Here is a 24,887-nt window from a genome sequence, read left to right on the forward strand (position 1 = left end):
TAAGGCCACACTTGGAATACTGCATTCAGTTCTGGTCACCACAATGTAAAAAAGATGTGGAGACTCTAGAAAGAGTGCAGAGAAGAGCAACAAAGATGATTAGGAGACTGGAGACTAAAACATATGAAGAACGGTTGCAGGAACTGGGTATGTTTAGTTTAAGAGAAAGAAAGACTGGGGGAAGACATGATAGCGGTGTTCCAATATCTCAGGGGTTGCCACAAAGAAGAGGGAGTCAAACTATTTTCCAAGGCACCTGAGGGTAGAACAAGAAGCAATGGGTGGAAACTAATCAAGGAGAGAAGCAACTTAGAACTGAGGAGAAATTTCCTGACAGTTAGAACAATTAATCAGTGGAACAACTTGCCTCCAGAAGTTGTGAATGCCCCAACACTGGAAGTCTTTAAGAAGATGTTGGATAACCATTTGTCTGAAACGGTATAGGGTTTCCTGCCTAGGCAGGGGGTTGGACTAGAAGACCTCCAAGGTCCCTTCCAACTCTACCATTGTATTGTATTGTATCTGAAGAGAAAGGTTTGGGGTTTAGTTCAGTTTGAGGCTCAAACAACAAGGCACAGTACCAGAACTAAGTGGGACCTTGCCTATACTCTAGATTAGGATGCAAATTTCTTCTACGCTATTGCAACAAGATTTGCCTTTTTTGGAACTAGCATGACTTTCATGATGTCACTTTGTAATTCACTAAAATGCCTAAGAAGTTCTCTTAAGAAAATCTGATTAAAAAAAAAAAACCTGCAGAAATAAATGATATGATCTTATGCTCTGAAATTTTCCTTTTTGAAACTGCACCTTAATTAAAACCGTGAAAAGAGAACCAAATTCCCTAAAGAAGAAACCTCTCAACCTCTCCCGGGATATAGGAAAGACTTAGTTGGCTGTAGGAAGAATGACAAAAAGAGCGACCCTAACTTGAGCTTTTCAAAATGAACATGCAGTTTTTTTCTTCCTCCATTTATCATTAAATTAACATTTTATTATGTTGGTTCAGATAATTCAGGCAGGAAAAAATAGACTGTCTGTTAGATAGGGTAATGAAGGCACAAAAGGCAAGTGATGACAACAGCTCTTTATTAGGTCAAGTACAGGCATCCACTGACTAGGAGTCTGGCAGCTCCCCTTTTTAAGGGGAAGCTGCCCAGCTCTTCAGCCAATCAGGGTCTCCCTGTTCTGCCTGAAAGGAGAGGACCTGAGTGGAGACTGTGATTGTCCTTGTCAACAACTAGATAGGGGGGAGTATCTAACACTGTCTGTTTCTTATTTTCTCTCTCACTTTCTCTCCATTGTTGTGCATAAGTAATCCTAGAATCGTAGTTTAAATGTTTAAGAATTAGATGTATATATCTGATCATATCAAAATTAGGTCAATGCTTCCCACTGATCCATGAATTTCTAGCACATATTCTTCTCCCTGATTTGATTTTTAAAAGCTGCAGTTTGTCTCACTGATTTTCAGAATGGAAATTGCTTGTCTCCTGAAGGCTTTAGGACAGCGAATCTTGCACTGAAAGAATAAACCCAAAGTATTTGAATAGAATGAGGTTGCATGGCTTGAGATGGAAGCCATGAAAGAAGGCATGGAAAAGAATTCAGTTGGGGGAAGATTCAGAACCTCAAATGGAGCTTTTTGATTGTAAAACCTTGTCTTCCTCATTGGCTGTTGCCAACATCTGCAGGTATGTATTGCTTCATTTCTGAAGAGATAATTATGATAAGGTATGTTTAGTTTGTGTGTGTATATATACACAAACACCACAATAGCAAGAATATAATAGCAATAATTGCATCCCTGCAATATCCAGGAATTCATGAGGCAGTAAGTGACATTCCTGGTGTGCATGACTGTGTGTGCAGGTGTATGTGTCCCTGCACATTTGTGTGAGGTTAAACTCAATTTTTCATTTTAAGGGTATCCCTGACAATGCAGCTCACCCTTTACTTGAATAAGCACATTTGTTTGCCTGATCTTGGTCAACAAGTACCTGTTTTCCAGATACTCAACACTTACATCTTCCTTAGCTGCTCATTATCAGAGATGCAAAACTAAAGCTGGTCATTAATGTTTAATTGTCTCAACATAAATTGGGTAAAGAGAACATTCTGCCTTCTGTTTTGAATATTAAACAAGGGCCAACAGAGCATTTCAGATTTTTGACTTGGGGCTTGGGGCTGCTCATACGGGCTCTCTCTGTCTTGCAGCATATTATAGTTGCATCCAAGAGCCTTTTCTTTTGTGCTTATTATTAAAACAAATATTTTGCAGGGTTTTAAAGACAGAAAGGTGCAGGGACCTGGATCAGGGTGAAAGAGATAGGCAAGTGGACTATGAGGATTCCCAATCATCCAGGTCATGGTTGTACTAAAGATGCTTTTTTCAAAAGGCAACTGGACTTCCTTTTTTTTTTCCCTTGAAAAAGTTTTACTTCTCATCCAAGAAGCTTCTTCGGTTCTAACTGAAGTTAGCCGCTTGGATGAGAAGCAAAACATTTTCAAAGGAAACATTCTTTTGCAATATCACCATCATTGTTTTAGCCATTGTCTATCCACAGCAGAGGGAGTGAGGAAGATATATATCAATAATTATGGATTTCAACAGATTTATGATAAAAGTTGTCGCAAATTATTTTTGTATCTTTAGATAAAAGCTTGGCACATGAAGGAGGAATGAGAGAGGAGAACATAACTTCATGGAGAGAATTTCTTCTGGTGGGATTTCTGCATCAATGGTCACCCACCCTCTTCCTTTGGGGGCTTCTCTTCATGTTTCTGATTGCTCTGATAGGAAACAGCATCCTTATTTTTCTGATTAAAACAGACTCTGGACTTCAGACTCCCATGTACTTCTTTCTTAGTCAGTTGGCTTTCATGGACCTCTGCCAAGTTCTCTCCATTGTTCCTCAAGTATTGGTCAGTTTTATAACCAACAAGTATACCATTTCACTCTATGGATGTGTTGTTCAGATTTCTATAACTTTGCTTTTAGGGGGAGCAGAATGCCTCATCCTGGCAACCATGTCTTATGACAGGTACGTAGCCATCTGCAAACCTTTGCAATACCCCATCCTCATGAGGAGAAACGTCTGTTATATGATGTCAGTGGTGGCCTGGCTTTGGTCCACTGTCCAGTCTCTCACTTGCTCTCTTTATGTACTGCCGCTTCCCTACTGCAAGTCCAATGTGATTAACCATTACATGTGTGATTATCCAGCTCTTATCCAGCTGTCTTGCTCAGATAATTCTGATTTTGAAAGAACAACTTATGCTGGAAATTTCCTGGTACTTCTCATCCCCCTCTCAGTTATCCTCACGTCCTATGTTGCCATCCTCCTCCAAGTCATGAGGGTACGATCTTCTCAAAGGAGCCACAAAGCCTTGGGAACATGCATGTCTCACTTGTGTGTAGTTGGGATCTTCTATGTAACTTGTCTTGCGACATACATGAAACCTGCATCCTCTTATTCACCCCAGGAAGCCATGGTTAATACACTGCTCTTTACCATTGTACCTGCCATGACAAACCCCTTCATATATAGCTTGAGGAATCGAGATGTCTTGGAAGCTCTGAAGAAAATCTTTGGAAAACTCAATTTGCAATAGTGACTTGATAGGTACAACATAATAGTGGAACATTATTGGTACAGCATACTTTCTTTTTTAAATCTAGCCATTTGCTCCAATAGGAGTGAAGACGTTCTTGCTATTATTATATTATGCCATCATACATGTGGAATTAAAGTGGTGAACGTAACTGATAAACCTTCCTCCTATTTTTCCCACTATGGCAAACATCAATACTTAGTGACAATAGAAGTCTATTCCCCATTTGTCTTATTGATCAACAAACAATTGTATTCCTCTACTAGAGTCTACAATATTATGTCCTCTGATTCACTTACGATGTCTTTTGTATGCCTAGAAATATTACTTTCATCTTCAGCCTCTGAACTGAAATATAAAACATATATGATAATATTATCCTGCAGAACTCCTATAAGGATTATTTATGCAGAATGCTTAAAAAGTTTTGAAATGCCTTATGAAATCTAAATATTGTGATTTCACTTTGCTTAATATATATATTTACAATAATGTACAGGGATGAGGACTAATCTGAATGAGGTTTTATGCCTTTCCAGCTATCAATAGCCCACTCAATATTAACAGATTTGTCCTGTGTGGTTTACAGCCTTCTAACACACTGAATATTGTGGTCTCCTCTTGAATTTATTAAAGGAAAAATCAGTAAATTTTATAGATTGCAAATCTAGGTGTAAATGATGCCCAGGTGTAGCAATTCCATGCAATTTCCAGAAAAGGGTCTCCACTTTCCACCTATACAAGTTGGGTTGTGAACAAAGGCAGCACATCCCATGTGTGATAGGGTAGGTAGCAGCTTATTATGGTGAGGAGCAACTGTTAGCATCTTGATGATCATTCATTGATATCACTTTAAGGACGTATTGATTAGGATACTAAAGGTTGACCAGATTATATTCTATTCTTCTAGAAGTTTTGGAAGTTGTACCAGTATCTGGAGGGCATCTGGTTGGGAACAATTGGAATAGATTGTGGCACACAATAATTACCATGTCTAATAGCCATGACTACTCTCTGAAGCACGATTGATCAGAGATTCTGGTACATTGTGGGTTTTAGTGTCTGCTGTTGTAGAATTTTTAAGGGATAAATTTGGTTCAATGACCAGGACACTGTAGGATAAGGAAAAGCAGAGCCTGGGAGAAGAGTCAAAAGGGGAATCAGCCTGGAGCTATTATGTTCTCACAAGCAGTCTAAAGCCAACCCCTCTGGAATTCCATAAACCCTTATCTAGTGCCAAATTAGTGCTGGTCTTAAGTTGACTAGATTGCTGAGCAGTTGACTAGATTCCCAGGCATGAGCAATAAATCAATTTAATTGGAACTTAACTTGTGGACCTGATCTCTCCCACCTGACAGACTCATTGCATTGAAGCACCAGTTGATTTATTGATAATGCTGGAGGGAAAGAGGGAGGTGATTACAGCCCTTCATTGCACTAATTACAATATACTTTTGTGTATTTAGCATATGGCAGGGCCTGTCAAACCCGCGGCTCACGGACCAGATGCATCACACGTTGACCACGCCCGGTTTAGCGAAGTGGAAAAAGTCTCGATATGTCATATGACGCCGTCGTGATGACACGAGTTTGACACCCCTGGGGTATGGCATACAATGTCAGAGGAATCTACATACTAGACACAATGCAGTCTTGATAACCTAAATACAATATACATGTGATTGGATATAGTACCTAGGCATTTCATTGAATATAGCACACTGTTGTTGTTATTGGTTAGATTTAATGTAGCCACCCACTCCAGTGCTTAGTGAGATCATTCAGGCCATTAAGGTGTAACTATGAGATCATGGGCAGGGCTACAAAAACACTGGACATTTGAAAGATAAGGAGATAGGATTCTGTGAACATGATTTCTTTCTAGGGAATTGATTTCTTTTGCTTTCCTAGAGTCCTCCTCCTCCTACATTCATGTTGGGACCACTGAAGCTCTTCTGAGTTGAAAGCAGAGGTGATATTCAGCCAGTTCTGACCGATTCTGGAGAACCAGTGGCGGAAATTTTGAGGGTGGGGAGGGAATGGGGATTTTGAAGTATCCTTCCCCTGCCACACCCAAAAAGCCATGCCCACAGAACCGGTAATTAAAATTTTTTGAATGCCACCACTGGTTAAAAGGGTCGAATGGTGACATCATCATTGTCTGGAGGATGCCCAGCTGCAAGCTCATTTCATATCCCTGTTAAGTTGCCCACCGAAGTGATACCCATCAATCTACTTGCAGTCACCCGCTTTTGTACCAGTGAGTCAGCAGGAGCTGGAGCATATGGTGGAAGCTCACCTCATCCCACGGCATCAACCAGGTCTCGAACATGAGCTTTGATTGTCAGTCCAGCATCCTAACCATGTGAACCATCACACTCCCTGAGTCCTGCTTGCTTCCCAGGACCTTTTCCCAGCATTCCTTGGCCTTCTAAGTCTTTATATTGCTGAGCTGACAAATTTAGTTTTCATGGGACAGTGTTTTGTAGAAGGAATAGCAAAAAGGAATAGACTTGGTTTTTTATATATATATATAAATTCCCGTGTAAGGTTGAGATTGTCTTTGCAACGTTTCGGCAGGATCTCACCTGCCATCTTCAAGCGTGGGCTTAAAATGGGAACGGAGCTGCCGTCTTTGTGTTATATTTAAACACAAATAATATAAACAGTACATATACAATTGAGTACAAAAAAGAAAGAAAAAACACATATTACAGTGCAACCCCCACCCCCTGGGACCTCCCCCCCCCTTATATTTCTTAGATATACAATATATTCCAATTGTGCCCTTATGCCCTCCAAGACAACATATATTCGTGAGTAGGTTTATTCCGTTTGCCTCCCACCAATTTTATAAAATCCCCCCATATTTCATTATAATTATTTACTTTAACCATCCCTTTTTAAAGTTTAATTTCTGTTGTTAATTTATAATTTGTTGCTATGCTCCAAATTTCATTATACCACTCATTTCTTTGAATATCCCAATTCCGTCCCCAACATTTGGCCATCACTAATCTAGCTGCCATTTTCAAATTTACAATCAATTCCTTTTTTTGTTTCATTTATATCCTGTTTTTCCACCAGCAACAATAATGCAATCCGGAGTGACATCTCTAGATTTACATTCAACAGTGCTCTAATTTCTCTAAACACCATATCCCATATTTTTGTGCACTATCACAACCCCACCACATATGTTTATATGTTCCAACCTCCTCCAACAAATATTTGTATATTTCCATCTATTTGATTTAATTTACGTGGTGTTAGGTACCACCTCCATATCACTTTATATCCATTTTCCTTAACTCTAACTGACATATTCTTTTGCACTCTTCTATTCCAAACACTTATATACCACTTCATAGTGCTTTAACAGCCCTCTCTAAGTGGTTTACAGAGTCAGCCTATTGTCCCCAACAATCTGGGTCCTCATTTTACCCACTTCAGAAGGATGGAAGGCTGAGTCCACCTTGAGCCTGGTGGGATTCCTAAGCTTTCTTTTTCCGGATTCTATCACCACACCAAATTTCATTCTACCCTTTTTATGTTTTGGCACATTATCCATTTCAATAGAAAAGAGAGGATCCCCTTTTACATAATTTCTTTCCAAAGTCAAATTTAATCAGACGGGTTTATAAGGGAGAGAACCATTAGCTGGGGGAGGGGAACTAGTTCTTATTAAATTAAGCAGGATGAGGTTTTATGAAAGTGTGACAGAATCTTCCCAAAGAAAGAACATGAACAAGACAAATAGAATTCAAGTGTTATTATAAGGAGATGAGATCCTGTTGGGCTAGGACAGTGATGGCGAACCTATGGCACGCGTGCCACAGGTGGCACAAGGAGCCATTTGTCAGAACACGCGAGGCGCTGCCCTGTCAGCTGGCCAGCGCGCATGCGTGTGCTGGCCAGCTGAGTTCACCCTTTTTAAAAGCCATTTTTTGCCCTCCCCAGGTTCCAGAGCCTTTATAGGAGCCTGGGGAAGGAGAAAAGAGCCTCCCCCACCCCCCGGAGGCCCTCCGGAGGCTTCATGATCTTCCCTGAAGCCTCCGGAGGACAAAAAAAATGGCCCTACGGGCAAACCGAAAGTTCGGGAACGGACTTCCGGTTTGCTTGGAGGGTCGTTTTGAGCGCTCCAAAGACTTCAGGGGAGCCTCTTGAAGGTCCCCGAAGCCTTCGGAGCGCTTAAAACGACCCTCCGAGCAAACTGGAAGTGACTTCCTGTTTGCTGGGAGGGTCGTTTTGACTGCTTCGGAGGCTTCAGGGAAGCCTCCTGAAGGTCCCTGAAGCCTCCGGAGGGCTTCCGGGGGGGGCAGGGGAGGCTGTTTTTGCCCTCCCCAGACTCCTATAAAGCCTCTGGAGTTTGGGGAGGGCGAAAAAAGTATGCAAAAATGGGGGGGTCGTGCCTGTAGTGTGCGCATGCACACTGGGGGGGTGTCGCGCATTGCATTGTGCATGTGGCACGCCTGCACACGACCCCCCTGCGCTCCCCCCACTTATGGCACGCAAGCCATAAAAGGTTCGCTATCGCTGGGCTAGGAGATAGAAGACTGGAGAGGGATATTTTTTTTAGTTGTCAAAAATTCACAAGAACCCAAGCTAGAAAGATATTTAAACAAAATTCCCTAAAGGAAAAACTAATTCTGTCTCCTTAGAGAGTTTAAACCCCGGCACGCCTGAGTCATACGAATGCTAGAAATTATTAATGTTAATGTCTAGTGTTAATTTCAGCAGCAGGAACATATTTGCTATTAGAAAAACAGCTGCAAAAACTTTGCGTTGAAATAATAGCTTGATTAGGACAAAAGATCTGAAGACTTTTCCCTTCGTTTCTCTGTCCTCATTTGCACCAGTGGCTCAACCAGCTCTTAGAGATGATGTAATCTCCATGCAGGGAGTTCCAGGGGAGGCTGAGCTGTTCCTGGATTCTGATACTGGTGAGTCCTTGTTGCTTCAGGAATCAGAGATGACTGGCTGGAACGTCTACCTTGGGGAGTAGCTGCTAGGGAGGGTAAATGAAGTGGCCTATTACTCTCATGCCCATGCTTCTGACTGGCCTGCGTGGGACACTGAATGCTGGGTTGAATGGGTTGTTGGGCTGATCCATGTAGCTCTTCCTTATATGTTGTTATATGCATTTAAGAAAGAATATTTCCTTCCTTCCCTCCTTCCTTCCTTCCTTATTGGCAGGACCAGCTACAGTAGTCGCTGGACCCCTTGCCATGTTGTTGTTAGTTGTGATGTTGTGTCCGACCCATCGTGACTCCATGGACAATGTTCCTCCAGGCTTCCTGTCCTCTACCATCCTTTGGAGTCCATTTAAGTTCCTGCTGACTGCTTCCGTGACTCCATCCAGCCACTTCATGCTCTGTCGTCCCCTCCTTCTTTTGTCCTCAATCTTTCCCAGCATCTATTTGCCAGGAATTGAGAGGGACAGATGCCATGATCTTAGATTTCTTAATGTTGAGTTTAAACCAACTTTTGCACTCTCCTTCTTCACCTGCATCAAGGGGCTCTTTAGTTCCTCTTCACTTTCTGCCATTAGAGTGGTATCATCTGCATATCTGAGGTTGTTGATATTTCTCCCGGCAATCTTAATTCCAATTTTTGATTCATCTAGCCCTGCCTTTCTCATGATGTGCTCTGCGTATAAGTTAAATAGGCAGGGCGACAGTATACAGCCTTGCTGGACTCCTTTCCCAATTTTGAACCAATCAGTGGTTCCCTGTCCAGTTCTCACTGTTGCTTCTTGACCCGCATATAGGTTTCTCAAGAGACAAATAAGATGGTCCTGTACGCCCATCTCTTTAAGAACTTTAGGAGCAGGGAAATTTTGGAGGGTGGGTGTTTGGGGATTGTCATGTGTGTTGGGCTTGGTCTCTGGGTGTTATGTGAATTTCGTTGTATGGTTATACTGTATATATACGTACAAGGACAATAAAGTATACAATTAACAATACAATTAACTTGCCACAATTTGTTGTGATCCACACAATCAAAGGCTTTAGCATAGTCAATGAAGCAGAAGTAGATGTTTTTATGACACCTTCTCCATGATCCAGCATATGTTGGCAATTTGATCTCTAGTTTCTCTGCCTCTTTGAAATCCTGCCTGTACTTGTCGTAGTTCTCGATCCACAGACTGCTGTAGCCTAGCTTGTAGGAGTTTGAGCATAACTTTACTAGCATATGTAATGAGTGCAAAGGTGCAATAGTTTGGACATTCTTTGGCATTGCCTTTCTTTGGAATTGGAATGTAAACTGACCTTTTCTGTGGCCACTGTTGAATTTCCCAAATTTGCTGGCAAATTGAGTATAGCACTTTTACTGCATCGCCTTTTAAGATTTTGAAATAGAAAACTGTCACCTCCGCTAGCTTTGTTGTTGCTCAGATTTCCAAAGGCCCATTTGACTTCACATTGTAGGATAACTGGGTCAAGGTCAGCGACCACCCCATTGGGTTGTCAGGGACATTAAGCTCGTTCTTGTATAGTTCTGTGTAATTTTGCCACCTCTCCTTAATTTCCTCTGCCTCTGTTAGGTCCCTGCCATTTTGGTCCTTTTCATGCCTATCTTTCCATGAAATGTTCCCTTCAGTTCACTCCAATTTTCTTGAAGAGATCTCTGGTCTTCCCTATTCTATTGTTTTCTTCTATTTCTTTGCACTGTTCATTTAAGAAGGCATTCTTATCTCTTCTGGCTATTCTCTGGATTCTGCATTCAGTTGGGTGCATCTTTATCTTTCTCCTTTGCCTTTCGCTTCCCTTCTTTCCTCAGCTATTTGCAAAGTTTCCTCAGACAGCCATTTTGCTTTCTTGAATTTCTTTTTCTTTGGGATGGTTTTAATTGCTACCTCTTGTACAATGTTGCAAACCTCCTTCCATAGTTCTTCAGGCACCCTGTCAATCAGATCTAATTCCTTAAATCTATTTGTCACCTCTACTGTATATTCATCAGGGATATGATTTAGTTCATACCTGAATGGCCTAGTGCTTTTCCCTACTTTCTTCAATTTAAGCCTAAATTTTGCAACGAGAAGCTCATGATCTGAGCCACAGTCAGCTCCTGGTCTTGATTTTACTGACTGTATAGAGCTTCTCCATCTTTAGCTGCAGAGCACATAGTCAATCTGATTTCTGTGTTGATCTGATTTCTCTCCTTGCCATAGCAGCATAGAAAAGCCTCAAGGCTGAGGACTTCTATTGAAGGAATGGCAAGTTAAACATGTCTCTGAGAGAGCAGAAACGCCAACTGAGGCAAAGAACAAAGTAGTAGAGTAGACTGGTTCTTCAAAACTTCTCCAGATAAGAAGAAGATGGGAGATCATTCACATGCGCTCCAGACAACTGCTCCTTGCTAGTAGTTTTTCATGGGTCCGAATACTGGGAGACAAAGCAATCAATCACCAAGCTCACAACTTTGGCAAAGGAAATCAAGTTCTAATCACTTTCATAAACTTGGCATTCCTCCACTAGAAGCTTGGAGCTTTTCTACGTTGCTATGGCACAGGGCCAAGTGACCACTGTAGTTGTGCATGCCAATGAAAGACACTTTCTTACATCTATTTCCAAACGTTTTAGTTCCTTGTTTAAGTGGGCATTCCCCCCCCCCCACAATAAGACCTAGATAGTCTCATATCTCACCTGCCAAATTGGAGTACTAGTCCTTGACTTACAATAGTTTGTTTAGTAACCAAAGTTACACCGGCACTGAAAAATATAACTTACGATGGTTTTTCACAGTTACGACCATTGCAGTGTCTCCATGATCATGTGATCAAAATTCAGATGCTTGACAACGGGTGCATATTTATGACCATTGCTGTGTCCCAGGGTCGTGTGATCACTTTCTCACAAGCATAGTCAGTGGGGAAGCCAGGTTCATTTAACAACCGGGATACTAACATCAGCTGCAGTGATTCACTTAACAGCTGTGGCAGGGAAAGTCATAAAATAGGCCAAAATGCGCTTAACAAGTGTTTCATTTAACAACGAAAATGGGGGGGGCTCAATTGTGGTTGTAAGTTGAGGACTACCTGTACTACCCACATAGACAAAATTGGAAGGATAATCTACCGGAGGAGCCCTTGGTGCTCTCTGAGCTTGGTTGTTTTCTAGTCGTTAGCACTGATGGTCTTAGTTTGGGTAATGAAACAACTGCAAGAAAACCACCAAACTCAGAGACCACCAAGGATCCCTCCCTGCAACCCTGAGCTACAAATACTTTCCTTTATTGCCATACTAGAAAATGCAAGCTTTTGTATTAGAATGCTTTTTGAGATCATTTTGTAGTGAAAATAAGTCCATGAGGGGTTTGCGATTAGAAGTTAAGAGTGGGAAGAATATAGAATAGAGCTGGAAGGGAACTTGGAGTTCTTCTAGTCCAGCCTTCTGCTCAAGCAGGAGATCCTATGCCATTTCAGAAAAGTGGCTGAAAAACCTTATTCGAAAAACCTCTTCTTAAAAACCTCCAGTGATGAAGCACCGACAACTTCTGAAAGCAAACTGTTCCACTGGTTAATTGTCCTCAGTATTAGGAAGTTTCTCCTTAATTCCAGGTTGCTTCTCTCCTTGATCAGTTTCCATCCGCTGTTTCTTGTCCTGCCCTCTGGTGCTTTGGAAAATAAGTTGACCCCCTCTTCTTTGTGGCATCCCCTGAAATATTGAAATACTTCTATCATGTCACCCCTAGTCCTTCTTTTCTCTAGACTAGCCAAACCCAAATCCTGCAACCGTTCTTCATATGTTTTAGTCTCCAATTTCCTGAAAAAAATATTGAAGTCTTCCTTGAATAATTTGTGTAGAGAATATCTTTAGAAATGCTTTGTTTCTAAGGTTCAGAGGTGGGTTCCTACCAGTTTGGACCAGTTCAACTGAGTAGGTAGTAACTCAGCCTGCCACACCCCGAACCGGTTCTATCGGCGGCACCGTAGGCGAAGCGTGTCCCTGAGCTAACCAGCAGTAGCAGCAGCCTTACCCACCCCTACTAAGCTTACATTATTAAGGTTACAGTGTGCTGTGTTTATGCAAGTATATGTGCATATATATATATATATATATATATATATATATATATATATATATATATATATATATATATATATATATATATATATATATATATATATATATATATATATATATATATATACTTGTGTGTATATATTTGTTTATCTCCAATGCAATTGGTGCCCTGTGAGCACACAATACTGCATGCATAGAGATACTGAAGTTACATTGTGCCCTATGTATGCATGTACTATATGCGTGAATGTGTACGTATATTTGTTTGTGCGTATTTGTTTGTTTATCTCCAATGCGGTTAGTGTTCTGTTCTGACCCCCCTCTCCATTCCTGTGAATAAACCAGAACACAGGCTTGGCTGTTTGCCACTGTTTAATTACTGTGATAACGAATCCTTTGTCTGAGAACCTAGACAACTCACGTTCAATAGAGCAACCCAGATAATTTAAATGAAGCAATGCAGATAGTCCAAACGAACAGACACGGCTAGAATACACAGATAGATTTTCTTAACTACTAATTCAAACGGTTGTTTCCTGCAAATGTTCCCTCCCAACACCTCATCTATAATCTCTCTTGGGAGGGGCGAATCCACAACTACCTGTGCTTAATCATCTTCTGTGAGTCTGCCTACGGAGTTGCTGCTTCCGGTTCTCAGCCCTTCTCAATCTAGCATCAGGGATAAAATGCCTTTGATCCTCCCCACTGCTCCATGCCTCAGGCGCCTCCTGGTGGCCAACCAGCTTCTCAGGTCCCTGCTCTGAGTCTGAACCCTGCACAGGGTCCTCCACATTGTCCAGGGCAGACTCATATGGTTCCTCGCTATCCGAATCCATCAGCAGCTCAACCAGATCCTGCTGGGCCACAACAGTGTTCTATGAGCACACACTATAGCATGCATGGAGACATAAGAATGTTTGTTTGTTTGTTTGTTTGTTTTATTGGATTTATATGAATAGGGAAAAATTGCTTATTCCACAAACACAGAATATTCCTACAAAGAACTTTTCTTTCAAAATACTTCATGGATGATTATCAGACAATTGGTGATATAGTTATTCACATCATTTGCAACTATACAGCACTGAAATATAAGCTCTTCCTTAGTATAACCAGAGATATACTTATTTATTTACTTTATTTATTTATTTGTTTTGTCAAGCGTGTATAAGGTAATAGATACATACAAAATAATGAATACATGAAATGGATATGAATAAATGGGGTTGTTAGCACAGAGAATGTAGGCACATTGGTGGGCTTATGCACGCCCCTTACAGACCTCTTTGGAATGGGGTGAGATCAACAGTGGACAGTCTAAGGTTAAAATTGGGGGGTTGGAGAAGAAACCACTGAGTCAGGTAACGAATTCCAGGCACTGAGCACTGTTGCTGAAGTTGTATTTTCTGCAATCAAGTATTATTGGAAGGGAAACAGCATAACCTGTTCATAAAAATGGTTTGTAAAAAAATTGCAATATTAAAGAAGAGATAGAATTGGGAATACAGATTGAGAAATGTTTTGTGTCTTCAATTAATACACCAAGTACTACACGTTCCAGTGAATTGATCTTTGATATCTAGATGTTAAAATAAGTGGAAGGAGGCACTCAAAGGGAACATGAAGGATGGCAAATAATCATTAAATATAGGAAGAGAGTGGAAAGAGGAGAGGGGATGTGAATGCCTAATTTCATTTATTCCTCACTTCTAGTTTACTGTGATTTAACTTTCAACGTTCTTCAAATATAAACCTGCCTATGTTATTACTTATACAGTGCTGTGACCATCAAGTAGTAGCCCCAGATGCATGAAAAAGGGATGGAGGAGAAGAATTCCACATCATGGAAAAAGTTTCTTCTACTTGGACTCCAACATCAAAAATCACCCACCAGTTTTCTGGTTGCTATCAGCTTCATGTTCTTTATTGCAATTATTGGAAACTGTCTCCTTCTCGTTGTAATTAATGCCGACTCTAGCCTTGACACTCCCATGTACTTTTTTCTCAAACAATTAGCTGTATTGGACCTCTGCCAAATTCTCACCATTGTTCCTCAAGTATTTGTCAGTTTTGTAACCAAGAGGTATACCATTTCGCTCTATGGATGTGTTGTCCAGATTACTGTAACTTTGCTTTTAGGAGGAGCAGAATGCCTCATCCTGGCTACTATGTCTTATGACAGGTATGTGGCCATCTGCAAACCTTTGCAATATCCCATCCTCATGAGGAAAAGCATCCTTCATATGATGTCAGTGGCTTCCTGGTTTTGGTCCACTCTCCAAGCATTGTCCTGCTCTCTTTATGTCCTGCCCCTTCCCTACTGCAAGTCCAATGTGATTAACCATTACATATGTGATTATCCAGCCCTCATACAACTGTCTTGCTCAGATAATTCTGGTTTTGAAAAAATAACCTACATTGGAAATTTCCTGGTACTTCTCATTCCCATCTCAGTCATCCTCTCCTCCTACATTGCTATCCTTCTCCAGATTTTGCGGGTACGATCTTCTGAAAGGAGCCACAAGGCCTTGACAACCTGTTTGTCCCACCTCTGTGTGGTGGGCTTCTTCTATGGAGCAGCCATGTTGACCTATATGACTCCCTCTTCCTCTTATTCTACTGAAAGGTCTATGATTAATACAGTGTTTACTACCATTGTCCCTGCCACCATGAATCCTTTCATATACAGTCTGAGGAATCAAGATGTCTTATCCACACTCAAGAAATTATTTGGAAAGTGCAAAAAGTGTAAATAATTTTAGAGGCACTAACTGTATTGATCTATGAAGATAAATTCAGATGGAAGCATTCATGAAGGTAGACATTCATTTTTCCTGAACAAATTTTGATTCTGTTGTTAATTAAAGTTATAATAAAAATGTAAAAATCTGGCATTCTGAGTCATCTAACTCTCATTGGCTCGAATTAGATTTAAAAGAATGTTGGTATTACCATCACCATGATAATGAACAATGATAATTTGTAAACGACTCCATACCCACCTACATCTCCTAGCCATCCCCACTTCTCTCCAGAAATCTTTCTCCTATCTGCTGATCCTTCAACCCTCCTTTTCCTTTCACTTGCTTACTGTTACTAATTGGTAGTAACTAGTAGAATGAAGGAGGAAAATAAAAATATTCCCTCCTCAATTTTTGCATGGTAGATATAAAATTGCATATTTTGTATATTTGGCCAGAAAACAGTTCTCTTGCATGTTTGTCCAGAAAGCGGTCTTTATTACATCACCCACTTTTAAGATGACTTGATAGCAACATGTGGAAGTCCAGGGTTTTTATTAGAGATAGGCCACATCTTTCTTTTGCTGAAAAAATGTATTTCTTCTTGGAGTAAATGAGCAGCTGTCTATTATGAATTAGGTTTGAGCAAACAATGGGTGTGCATAGATAGACAAAAGGGCTTCTGGACCATGAATGAATGCTGAGTTGCAATGGAGCCCCACACAACATTTTCACCAGTTTGCTCACTTCTACTAGTAACTAGTTCCACCTTCTTCCACCCCTGCAAATATCCATCACTGATATTCATAAACTTCTTCCTTTCCTCCCTCATTCAAATAAAGCACCTTCAAAAATAACATGTTTTGCTATATGTGCCAAACTCTTTGTATTTGTTTGTTTGTTTATATCATGTTTCTAGACCACCCATCTCCCTCAAGGAGGGCAATTAATAAACTTATAATGCAAAACAAAAATTGGAAGGGACATTGGATGTTATTTTGCATTTGGTTTGATCCCCAGCATTCCTTGGCCTTTAAAATATTTTTATGACTGAGCTGACCACTTTCTCTGGGATTGTATTTTGTAAGGATAATTGCTTAATTTGACTACATATATCTAATCCATCTTTCAGTTGACTCTGGGAAGATCCATTTGGGTTATGATCTTTTAGCTTGCCCCCATCCCCAAATTTCCTACATTTCACTTCTCCGAAGGTCACATGACTCTCCAGTTGGATGCTCTGAGGAATTTTTCAGATTTTGGCCGGGGGGGGGGGGAGTCCTTGACTTTTTTCATTGTATTTTCTAACTTAATCTTTTTTTGGTGGAACCAAATCAAATTCAGTTCCACCCTTTTCACATTTTGGCACATTATCCCTTTCTATAGGAAAGAGAGAGTAGACATAGGCCCTATTTACATATTTTATTTCCAAAGTCATATTTAACCAAAAGGGTCCACAGGGGGGGAGGTGTCAGGAGATGTCTGAGCAGGATATGAAAGTGTGACAGAATCATTCCGAAGGAAGAACAAGGATGAACAAGGCAAATGGAATTCAGGTGTTATTATAAGGAAATGTAGTCCTATTGGGCTATTCTAAGAGATAGAAAAATGGAGATGCCTTTTTTTAGTTGTCAAAAATTCGCAAGAACCCAAGTTGGGAAGATATTTAAACATAAAAAAAGAAAATTTTTCTTGAGCATATTTTAATTCTATTGCTAATTAAAGTTGTAATAAAAATGTAAAAATCTGACATTTTGAGTTATCCAAGCTCTCATTGGCTCAAATTAGACTTTTAAAAAGATGGTATTGCTATCACCATGGTAACAAACACCAGTTATTTGGGAACTGATCCATATTCACCTACATCTCCAAGCCATCTCCACTTTTCTCCAGAAATCTCTTTCTCTTATCTGTTGATCCTTCAACCCTACTTTTGCTTCCATTCGCTTACTGTTATTAATTGGAAGTGGCTAGTAGAATGAATTCCATTTTCATGAACTTCTCTCTTTCCCCTTCATTAATTGAAAGCATCTTTAAAAAATTTTTGCTCCAGGTGCTGAACTATTTACTTGCTTACTTGTTTGTTTGTTTATATTTTATGTTTCTAGACCACCTATCTCCCTCAAGGAGGTGTTAACACACTTATAATGCCAAAGAAATCATAGAATTGGAAGGGACATCAGAGGTCATCTTGCATTTTGTTCAATCCCCAGCATTCCTTGGCCAGATATATATGGATACCTGTGCTTCTTGACAAAACTATGTGATTGGGTAAAGCAGGAGAAATCCGGTTCACTCTGGTTCAGTCCATTGGCTCAGAGTGGTCGGTGATTAAATACCATTCCTGCCCCCTTCAGGGAATATCGTTCCTGCCCCCTTGAGTCCGGAAGCAGTTCCATAAGTGGAAGGCGTAGACATTTTGGTGAGGTTTAGTATTATAAGTAGCCAACAAACTGCTCCTGAATGAAGGAGTGGAATGTCTGCCAGTTTAGTATTTAGTATTGTAAGGAGCCCCAGATTGCTCCTGAATGAAGGAGTGGAATGTCTGCCAGTTTGAACTGAGGTAACAGAATGTGAGGTAACTAGCAGTTGGAACAGAGTTTTCTTCAGGTGGGGAGGGGGAGTAGTATTCTTTAGCATCAGAGCGTGTTAATTACTGTATAAAAATACTAATAATCTGATGGTCATTTTGCAAGTCCTGAATTCATTAATGGAGAACCAGAATTATAGAATAAACATTAAAAAGTCATTAATTCAAACTCCCAGATGCTGTTCTACCTACATCTAAAAACATCCTAGAAAGAAGCCAGTATCTTTCTAGGAAATCGATTTGTTCCTTTAACACAATCCTTGCTATTAATATTTTTCAATTCGAGTTGCCCATTCAGTCATGATTCATGATTTTGTAATATGAAAAAATATCATGAAATAATATATCCCCAGTTAGGAGGGTTCCAAGAGGTAGGATGGAAGTCATGGAGAGTAGAGAAGGAGGGATCAAATTTGAGAGGGAGGAGAAAGAGTAGAAAGCCTATTTAGCCTGTCTCAAAATATTTGCTGCCATGACTGCAGAGAACGTGACTGGATTACTTCAGTGTTGATGGCCACAAGGTCACAAAATTCAAACCCAGCCTCACCAGCCCTCAACATAGTGACAAAAGCAGCCTTGTATTGCCAACCATGGCTGTGGTCCATTGCCCGTAGCATTTCCAGAGTGACATAGATCAAAGAGAAAATCATCTTTAGTAAGGTCATCTTATCAGAAGATTGTCTAGAACAAGCCTGTCAAACTGGTGGCCAATGGGCCACCTCGGCTCCACAAAGGCCAAAAATATAATGATACGTGACGATCTGGCCTGCCATGCAATCAAGTTTGATGCCCCTAGAACAATGGTTTTCTAGAACAATGATCTGTGGGGGTCATCAGAGGGGGGTCCAAAAAGGCTTGAAGAAATGTTATGATTTAAATCTTGAGTTATGTCTTAATGGTCCATGGCCATATTCCATGACCATGAAAGGTATTTAAAGGGGATCCATTGGGAAGAAAAGGTTGAGAACCACTGGTCTAGAAAACTCTTCTACAGTACTCATCATTCTGATAGTACAGATGGAGCCTGAGAATGAGAGGCGAGGCATGACGTCATGACATTAAGCAGGCACTGTATGAATGGCAGCCGTATGAAAGATGAAAGTGGAACCTTGTCATCTTTTGTGATGGAAGAAAAATAGTTCAACACAATACAGACCTTTGACATAGCAACCTTTTATGTACCATATATAAGCATGCTCAATGATATGGATGTGAAAACTCAATTATACAAAATCAACCAAGGTTTCGGTGAGCTTATCAGTCCTCAATTTAGAACATTTTTGTGTTATTTTGTGATATCTTGACATTTTTAACACTGAAAAATAATCAACATTTTTAAAATTTCGTTTTAATATTTATGGGGAAAATCCTAGGATTCTTGCAGGAAACTTGGTTATGGCATTATTTGCCTTGGGAAAGCCAAATATAATACAACATTCAACAGCAATGAAAGAAAAGCAATTGAAATATATAATAAATATCTTTAAAAGATTTAAAAATATATTAAATTATTAGGCAATGGGTATGAAACAGAAGTTTAAAAATGCACTTTTTCAGCCCTATGGGTGGTATGTATCTTCCTCCATCTTGAGATCTCTACCAGAAGCCTTAGAATCGAGGCTCTGCACAGCATCTTAGCTGTGCATTGCACGCTTCTGGACAGAGAGCTCTGATGTCATTCCTGGGATTTGTTTGGAGCCCATCTCAAAGCATAGGAGTCATAGCACCAAGTGCTCCCACAATCACAAGCACCGCTTTGGTGTTTGCTTTCCACATCTTCTATTCATTCTCAAGGTTACTCATTGTTACTGTCACTTGGCACCTCTACATGTGTCATCACTGCTGACTTCTGTTTCTTATCTACTACCACAATGTCTGGTTGTTTGGCCAGTACCTGCCTGTCCATTGGATCTGGAAGTCCCACAGAATCTTAGCCCCGTTATTCTTGACAATCTTTGTCGTGTGTGTGTGTGTGTGTGTGTGTGTGTGTGTAAAATCTATCGTACTCCTTGCAATCACTCTGTATAGCAGGGGTGTCAAACTCGATTTCATTGAGGAACGCATTAGGGTTGTTTTTAACCTTGGGGGAATGGGAGGGCATCAGAGGTTGGTTCCTACCGATACAGTACAGTTCGCCAGAATAGGGAGTAAAAATCTGGTGTACTTTTCCGAACTGGTAGTAATGGCAACCTGGCCACACACCCAAACCGGTTCTCCCGGTGGCGCCATAGGCACAGCCATCTTGGGTTTTGCTTCTGCGCATGCACAGAGCCATTCTTATTGCACTGGTTGGCCACGGCCACCCGCTCCAATGCTCACCCTGCCTTACCTTTGCCATGTGGATCCATAGAACTGCCTCCTCCTGGCTCCTGCCTACAGACAGGTAAGCAGCATTTGCGCTAGCCTAGCCCACCCCCACTGCCAGCTGCAACCCAGGGCCCTTCTGGTCAACTGGGCGGCCAGCAGGGAAAGCAGTGAATTCGGCTGTCTCCTCCCACTCCTCTTCTCTCTGGTTTCTCCCCAACCATGCTCACCTCATGCTGTGGCAAGCACAGGATTTGTGTGCATGTAAGGGGGGCTGGATGAGAAAGATCAGAAGGGGAGGTGGAACAAAAGAGCCAAGCTTCAATAGCTTGCCCAAAGGAACATCTACGTTGGCTTTGAAGGATATGCAGGGGGGGGGGGGACAGAATGTTCAGTGCTGTAGAAGCAGCGGCAAGCGCAGGGTGTGTGTAGAGGGTGGGGGGCATGGACCATTCAGCGCTGTACAAGAAGTGGTGGTGGGGAGTGGGCACATGCAGGGCAAAATGGGAGGTGCCCCACTGGCAGAGGCTCTGCATGGAAGGCAAGGGCACAGCAGTGGGGGAGGCTGGCCGTTCCCCAAGCTGGCTCTTGGAGGAAGGAATGATCAGATATGCCAGCCCGAGGCTTGCTTCCCATACCAGTCGCTGCCCACCCGCCCACTTGCCACTTCCTCAGGAAGGGCCTCAGGAGACTTCATTGAGCCATCCCAGAGCTGCACAGAGGCTTCTGCACTAGGAAACCCAACCTCCCGCTCCTATGAGGCTCAGCCTGGGTCTGCCGGGGTTTTAGTCATGGATCTCACCTACTGGACAGCCTTTTGGGAAGCATCATGGCTCAGCCTTGCCTCTCCCAACTCCCTTCTGAAGTTAGGAAGTGGCGCTTTGCCCCCGGGATGCTGCAGAAGCCCAGGCTGTGGTGCTTTGTGCAAGCTTGGCAGCAGCAAGACCCCTGGCACCCATTTCTTCAAGCAAGGATCCCTTCAAATGGGGCCCAAAATGGCCACGGGATGCGGGGGGCCTCCGACCACCTCCCATACTGGGCAGCTACCAGTGGGGAAGCCTCCACGCAGCTCTAGGACGGCTCAGCAAAGCCTCCCGAGGCCCTTCCTGGGAATGCGGCAAGTGGGCAGGTGGCAGCGGGCAGTAAGAGAAGTGACACTGCCTCCTTCCTCTGAGAGCCAGGTGCCTGGACCGAACAGCCACCGCCTCTCCACCTCCCAAGCCATTGGGGGCCCCTTGATGGCTTTGAGGCCTTCTCATGACTTGGATCGGGGTTAAACGTCCCGCTGGAGAAGTCGAAGTCTCAGGCAGAGCCTCTTGGGCTAAGAGCAGTGACAATAGCATGAACTTCTGCTGTCACATAAAAATAGGATTCCTTTTACAAATATCTTTGCATTTTAACATTACATTAAAAGTCATGATATATGGTATTTCATAAAGGTAAAGTAAAAATATCCTAATACTTGCTTTTACTGCATTTTATCTTAATCTCTTCATCCTCTCCCGCCAAGAGAAACTGTGGGCGTGGTGGTCTCTGCTCCCCGTGCTTTGCAATCTGACTGGAGACCACCACCGCTGAAGTGACAATTCGCTTGCTTGCAGCTTGGACACCAAGGAGGGAGGCGGGAATAGCACTGTCTGGGTTTGGGGGAAGGCAGCAGGGCCGGGCCGCTATAGCCAAGCCTCGGCTGACCCCTAAAGAAGAAGCGGTGCCAGATAGTTGGTTGTATGAGCAAATCATCTGCCGCCTCCTCTTCTTTAGGGGTCAGTGGAAGATCGGCTGCGGCAGCCCAGCCATGGCTGTCTTTCCCCAAACCCGGACAGTGCTACTCCCACCTCCCTCCCCAGTGTCCGAGCTGCAGCAAACAAAGCACCACTTCAGTGGCTGTTATCTCTAGCCCGGTTGCAAAGCCGCCGCCGCTACCTGGTGCTGGTGGTGATAGTAATAGTAGACATGGATGCATCCTCGCTGTAGGTTCTGCCACACCCAGTCTTGTGGAAGGTGAAATGGGAGGCATGGAAGGCGAGTGAAGGGTACAGTGGCTGGAGAGACTGGCCATCCTCGAAGGCAGCTCTCAGAGGAAGGAGGCAGAGAAGCCACCCAGGGCTTGCTTCCCGGCCTCCTTCTTCTGAGACCTGCGGGCAGCAGGGAAAATAAGGCTTCTTTGCCAGCCTCCCAGCTAGCAAAACAGAATTTTTTGCAGTTCTGTGGGCATGGCTAGGTAGGGGTCAGGTGACTGAGTGTGCATGTGCGTGAGTGATGTAAATTTGGTTGTGCCCATTCAGTCACATGCCCCTCTGCTAGCCACACCCACAGAACCGATAATTTAAAAATATGAAACCCACCCCTGCGGGACATGTCTAGGGTAGGCATAGCCAGCTTGATGTCACTTGTGTCGGGGGCACCAGTGGTGACCTGAGTGCTCTGTCAGTGAAAATCTTGTAGATTTTAAATTGGAAGGCTGCTTTTCATTGTTAAGCAAATTGACTTAGTTGCAAGCTGGCAAGAGAAATAAGGTGAAATATAAATGATTCCCATGGACATCCTTTCATTCTGATATTTTATCATAAGAGAATATCTGCCATACTGCTAACCTCACATAGTATATCAATTCTAAGGCATTCCTACATGTATTCTTTCCAATATTTCAGATTCATATCCAAGGAAAGTAACAGAGATAATAAAGAGTGATAAATAGCATGGTTATCATAGTAAGTGATGGAAGAGAAATAACAAAATATCTGTTGTTATAGGCATTTATATATTGACATTTATATACATATAAAGAATATACATCAATATTTTAACATGCTTCAGATCAAAAGCAAAATTCCATCCACCCATTCATATGACAGCAGTGCCTTCAATAATGAATGAAAATACTGAGCCATTTTCTCATTATAAGAACTCTTCATCAAAGATAATATTAAATTAGAGCAAAGGCATGCAAAAAAAAAAAAAAAAGACCGAGTGTAAGAATTCTTTGCAGTGCCACAGACTTAAGAAGAAATCTGGATGGAGTTGGAAGCAAAGATTTTGTTTTGCTTCCATTAAGACTTTATTCCACTGCTGAATTGAAGCGCTACCTAAACATCGCCCACCAAAAACTATACAAAAGCATCTTTTCCCCATATGCTGCCTTTAGTGCCTCTTTTTCATATCTCTGATTTCAGTGGTGAAATTCAATATTTTTTTTTGAACCTGCCAGAACCTGCTGGATTTCACCCCTGATTTCCATCCAAAGGGAAAAGTGACAAATCCTCACAAATTTCGAATACTGTACTTGGACAATTTAGAATCATGGGGAAAATAAGACTGATATAAAGCTGATTTTTCATAGAAAGCTACCTCAGTCTGCACACCAGCACTGATCTTAGCTTTCCTCCCTGACTGCCAATCTCTCAGAAATGGTGCTTATAATGTTATGCTGCCCTGTCTCTACCACTATCACTCTAAGGATACTTTACGTAGCCAGGGCAACTGAGAGGATTATTAAGTGCTGGAACAAGACTAATCCCTCACCTACACATCAACACATAAATAAATAATGGGAGATCGAAATCGAGGAAGAGCGGAAGAGGCTGGGTGTGAGAGCAGGCGAGGAATGGCGGCGGCACATCAGCGTCCGGCGTTTTGGCGTCTGGTGCGTGCGCGCTGGCGGAGGGAGAGACAAGCGGAGCGACAGAGTGACAGAGCGGCCGGCAGGGAGGTGAGGTGGAGGCGGCCAGCAAGGAGGCCTGCGCTGATAGAAGACGCTGAAAGATCAACGCCAGGAATATCGGAGCGCTGGGTGAGCGCTGGGTGAGAACCTGGATTATTGGGCCCTTTGGGAAGGAGCCAGGACAGAGCTTTAGGACAGGACGGTGGCTGACGGTGGCTGGGGGGGGGGCTGAATCATCAGAGGCCACTGGAAGATCTGGCCTAGGGCCATGGACTTGGCCTAGGACCATGGAGAGGCTGGAGTGGTGCCTGGATTATCTGGGCCAAGAATGCCTCCCCCCCACCCACTCAGGGATCTCTGTCCCTGAGCTCATGCCCATCCAGGACCATCTAGGGCTATCACCCATTTTTACCATTTACCATCTAGGGCTTTCACCCATTTTCTACTATCTTCGCCACCTCTGTCTAGTCCTTATCATCTGGACACCTACTCCCCCCCCTCATCGAAGGATGAACCAGGACAATGCCTCTTACCCCACCACATTGACTTTTTTCACCATCTATAGCACCTTAACCCCCATTGGAATTTTAATAATAACTTTTCGAGGTTAGACTTGCTCCGCCTGCGGGAGGCCCCTCTCTCGCAGGTATGGCCCTTGGCTCTCTCAAGGGCCCGCCTTGATGACGGGTTCGTGAACCCCGAGAGGTGCAGGAGACGGAAGTTAAGGGGATTTTTAATATTAATTGTTTATATATTGTTTATATTGTTATTTATGTATTTTATCTGTGTTTCATTGACTGTACACCGCCCCGAGTCCCTTTTTGGGAGAGGGGGCGGTTTATAAATCCAAAATAAAGTAAAGTAAATTTATTAATTACATTCAAACATACTAGCAAATACTAAAAATATATATTTTATATATATTTTAAAAAATATATTTAAATATA

General features: G+C 42.2%; 2 protein-coding genes across 2 annotated transcripts; both read left to right on the forward strand.

Annotated features, from left to right (window-relative positions):
- Positions 1 to 2,853: 2,853 nt before the first annotated feature.
- Positions 2,854 to 3,615, forward strand: LOC309384151 (olfactory receptor 2AK2-like; the record flags this gene model as incomplete). The annotated part of the gene is made up of 1 exon (XM_081937355.1): positions 2,854 to 3,615. The coding sequence occupies one exon, from the start codon at positions 2,854 to 2,856 to the stop codon at positions 3,613 to 3,615; it is 762 nt and encodes a 253-aa protein (XP_081793481.1).
- A 10,834-nt stretch (positions 3,616 to 14,449) lies between these two features.
- On the forward strand, positions 14,450 to 15,400 carry LOC309384152 (olfactory receptor 2D3-like; the record flags this gene model as incomplete). The annotated part of the gene is made up of 1 exon (XM_081937356.1): positions 14,450 to 15,400. The coding sequence occupies one exon, from the start codon at positions 14,450 to 14,452 to the stop codon at positions 15,398 to 15,400; it is 951 nt and encodes a 316-aa protein (XP_081793482.1).
- Between the last annotated feature and the right edge of the window lie 9,487 nt (positions 15,401 to 24,887).

This window comes from Natrix helvetica, assembly GCF_964273705.1.
Source record: "Natrix helvetica genome assembly, chromosome: 1".
NCBI lineage: Eukaryota > Metazoa > Chordata > Lepidosauria > Squamata > Natricidae > Natrix > Natrix helvetica.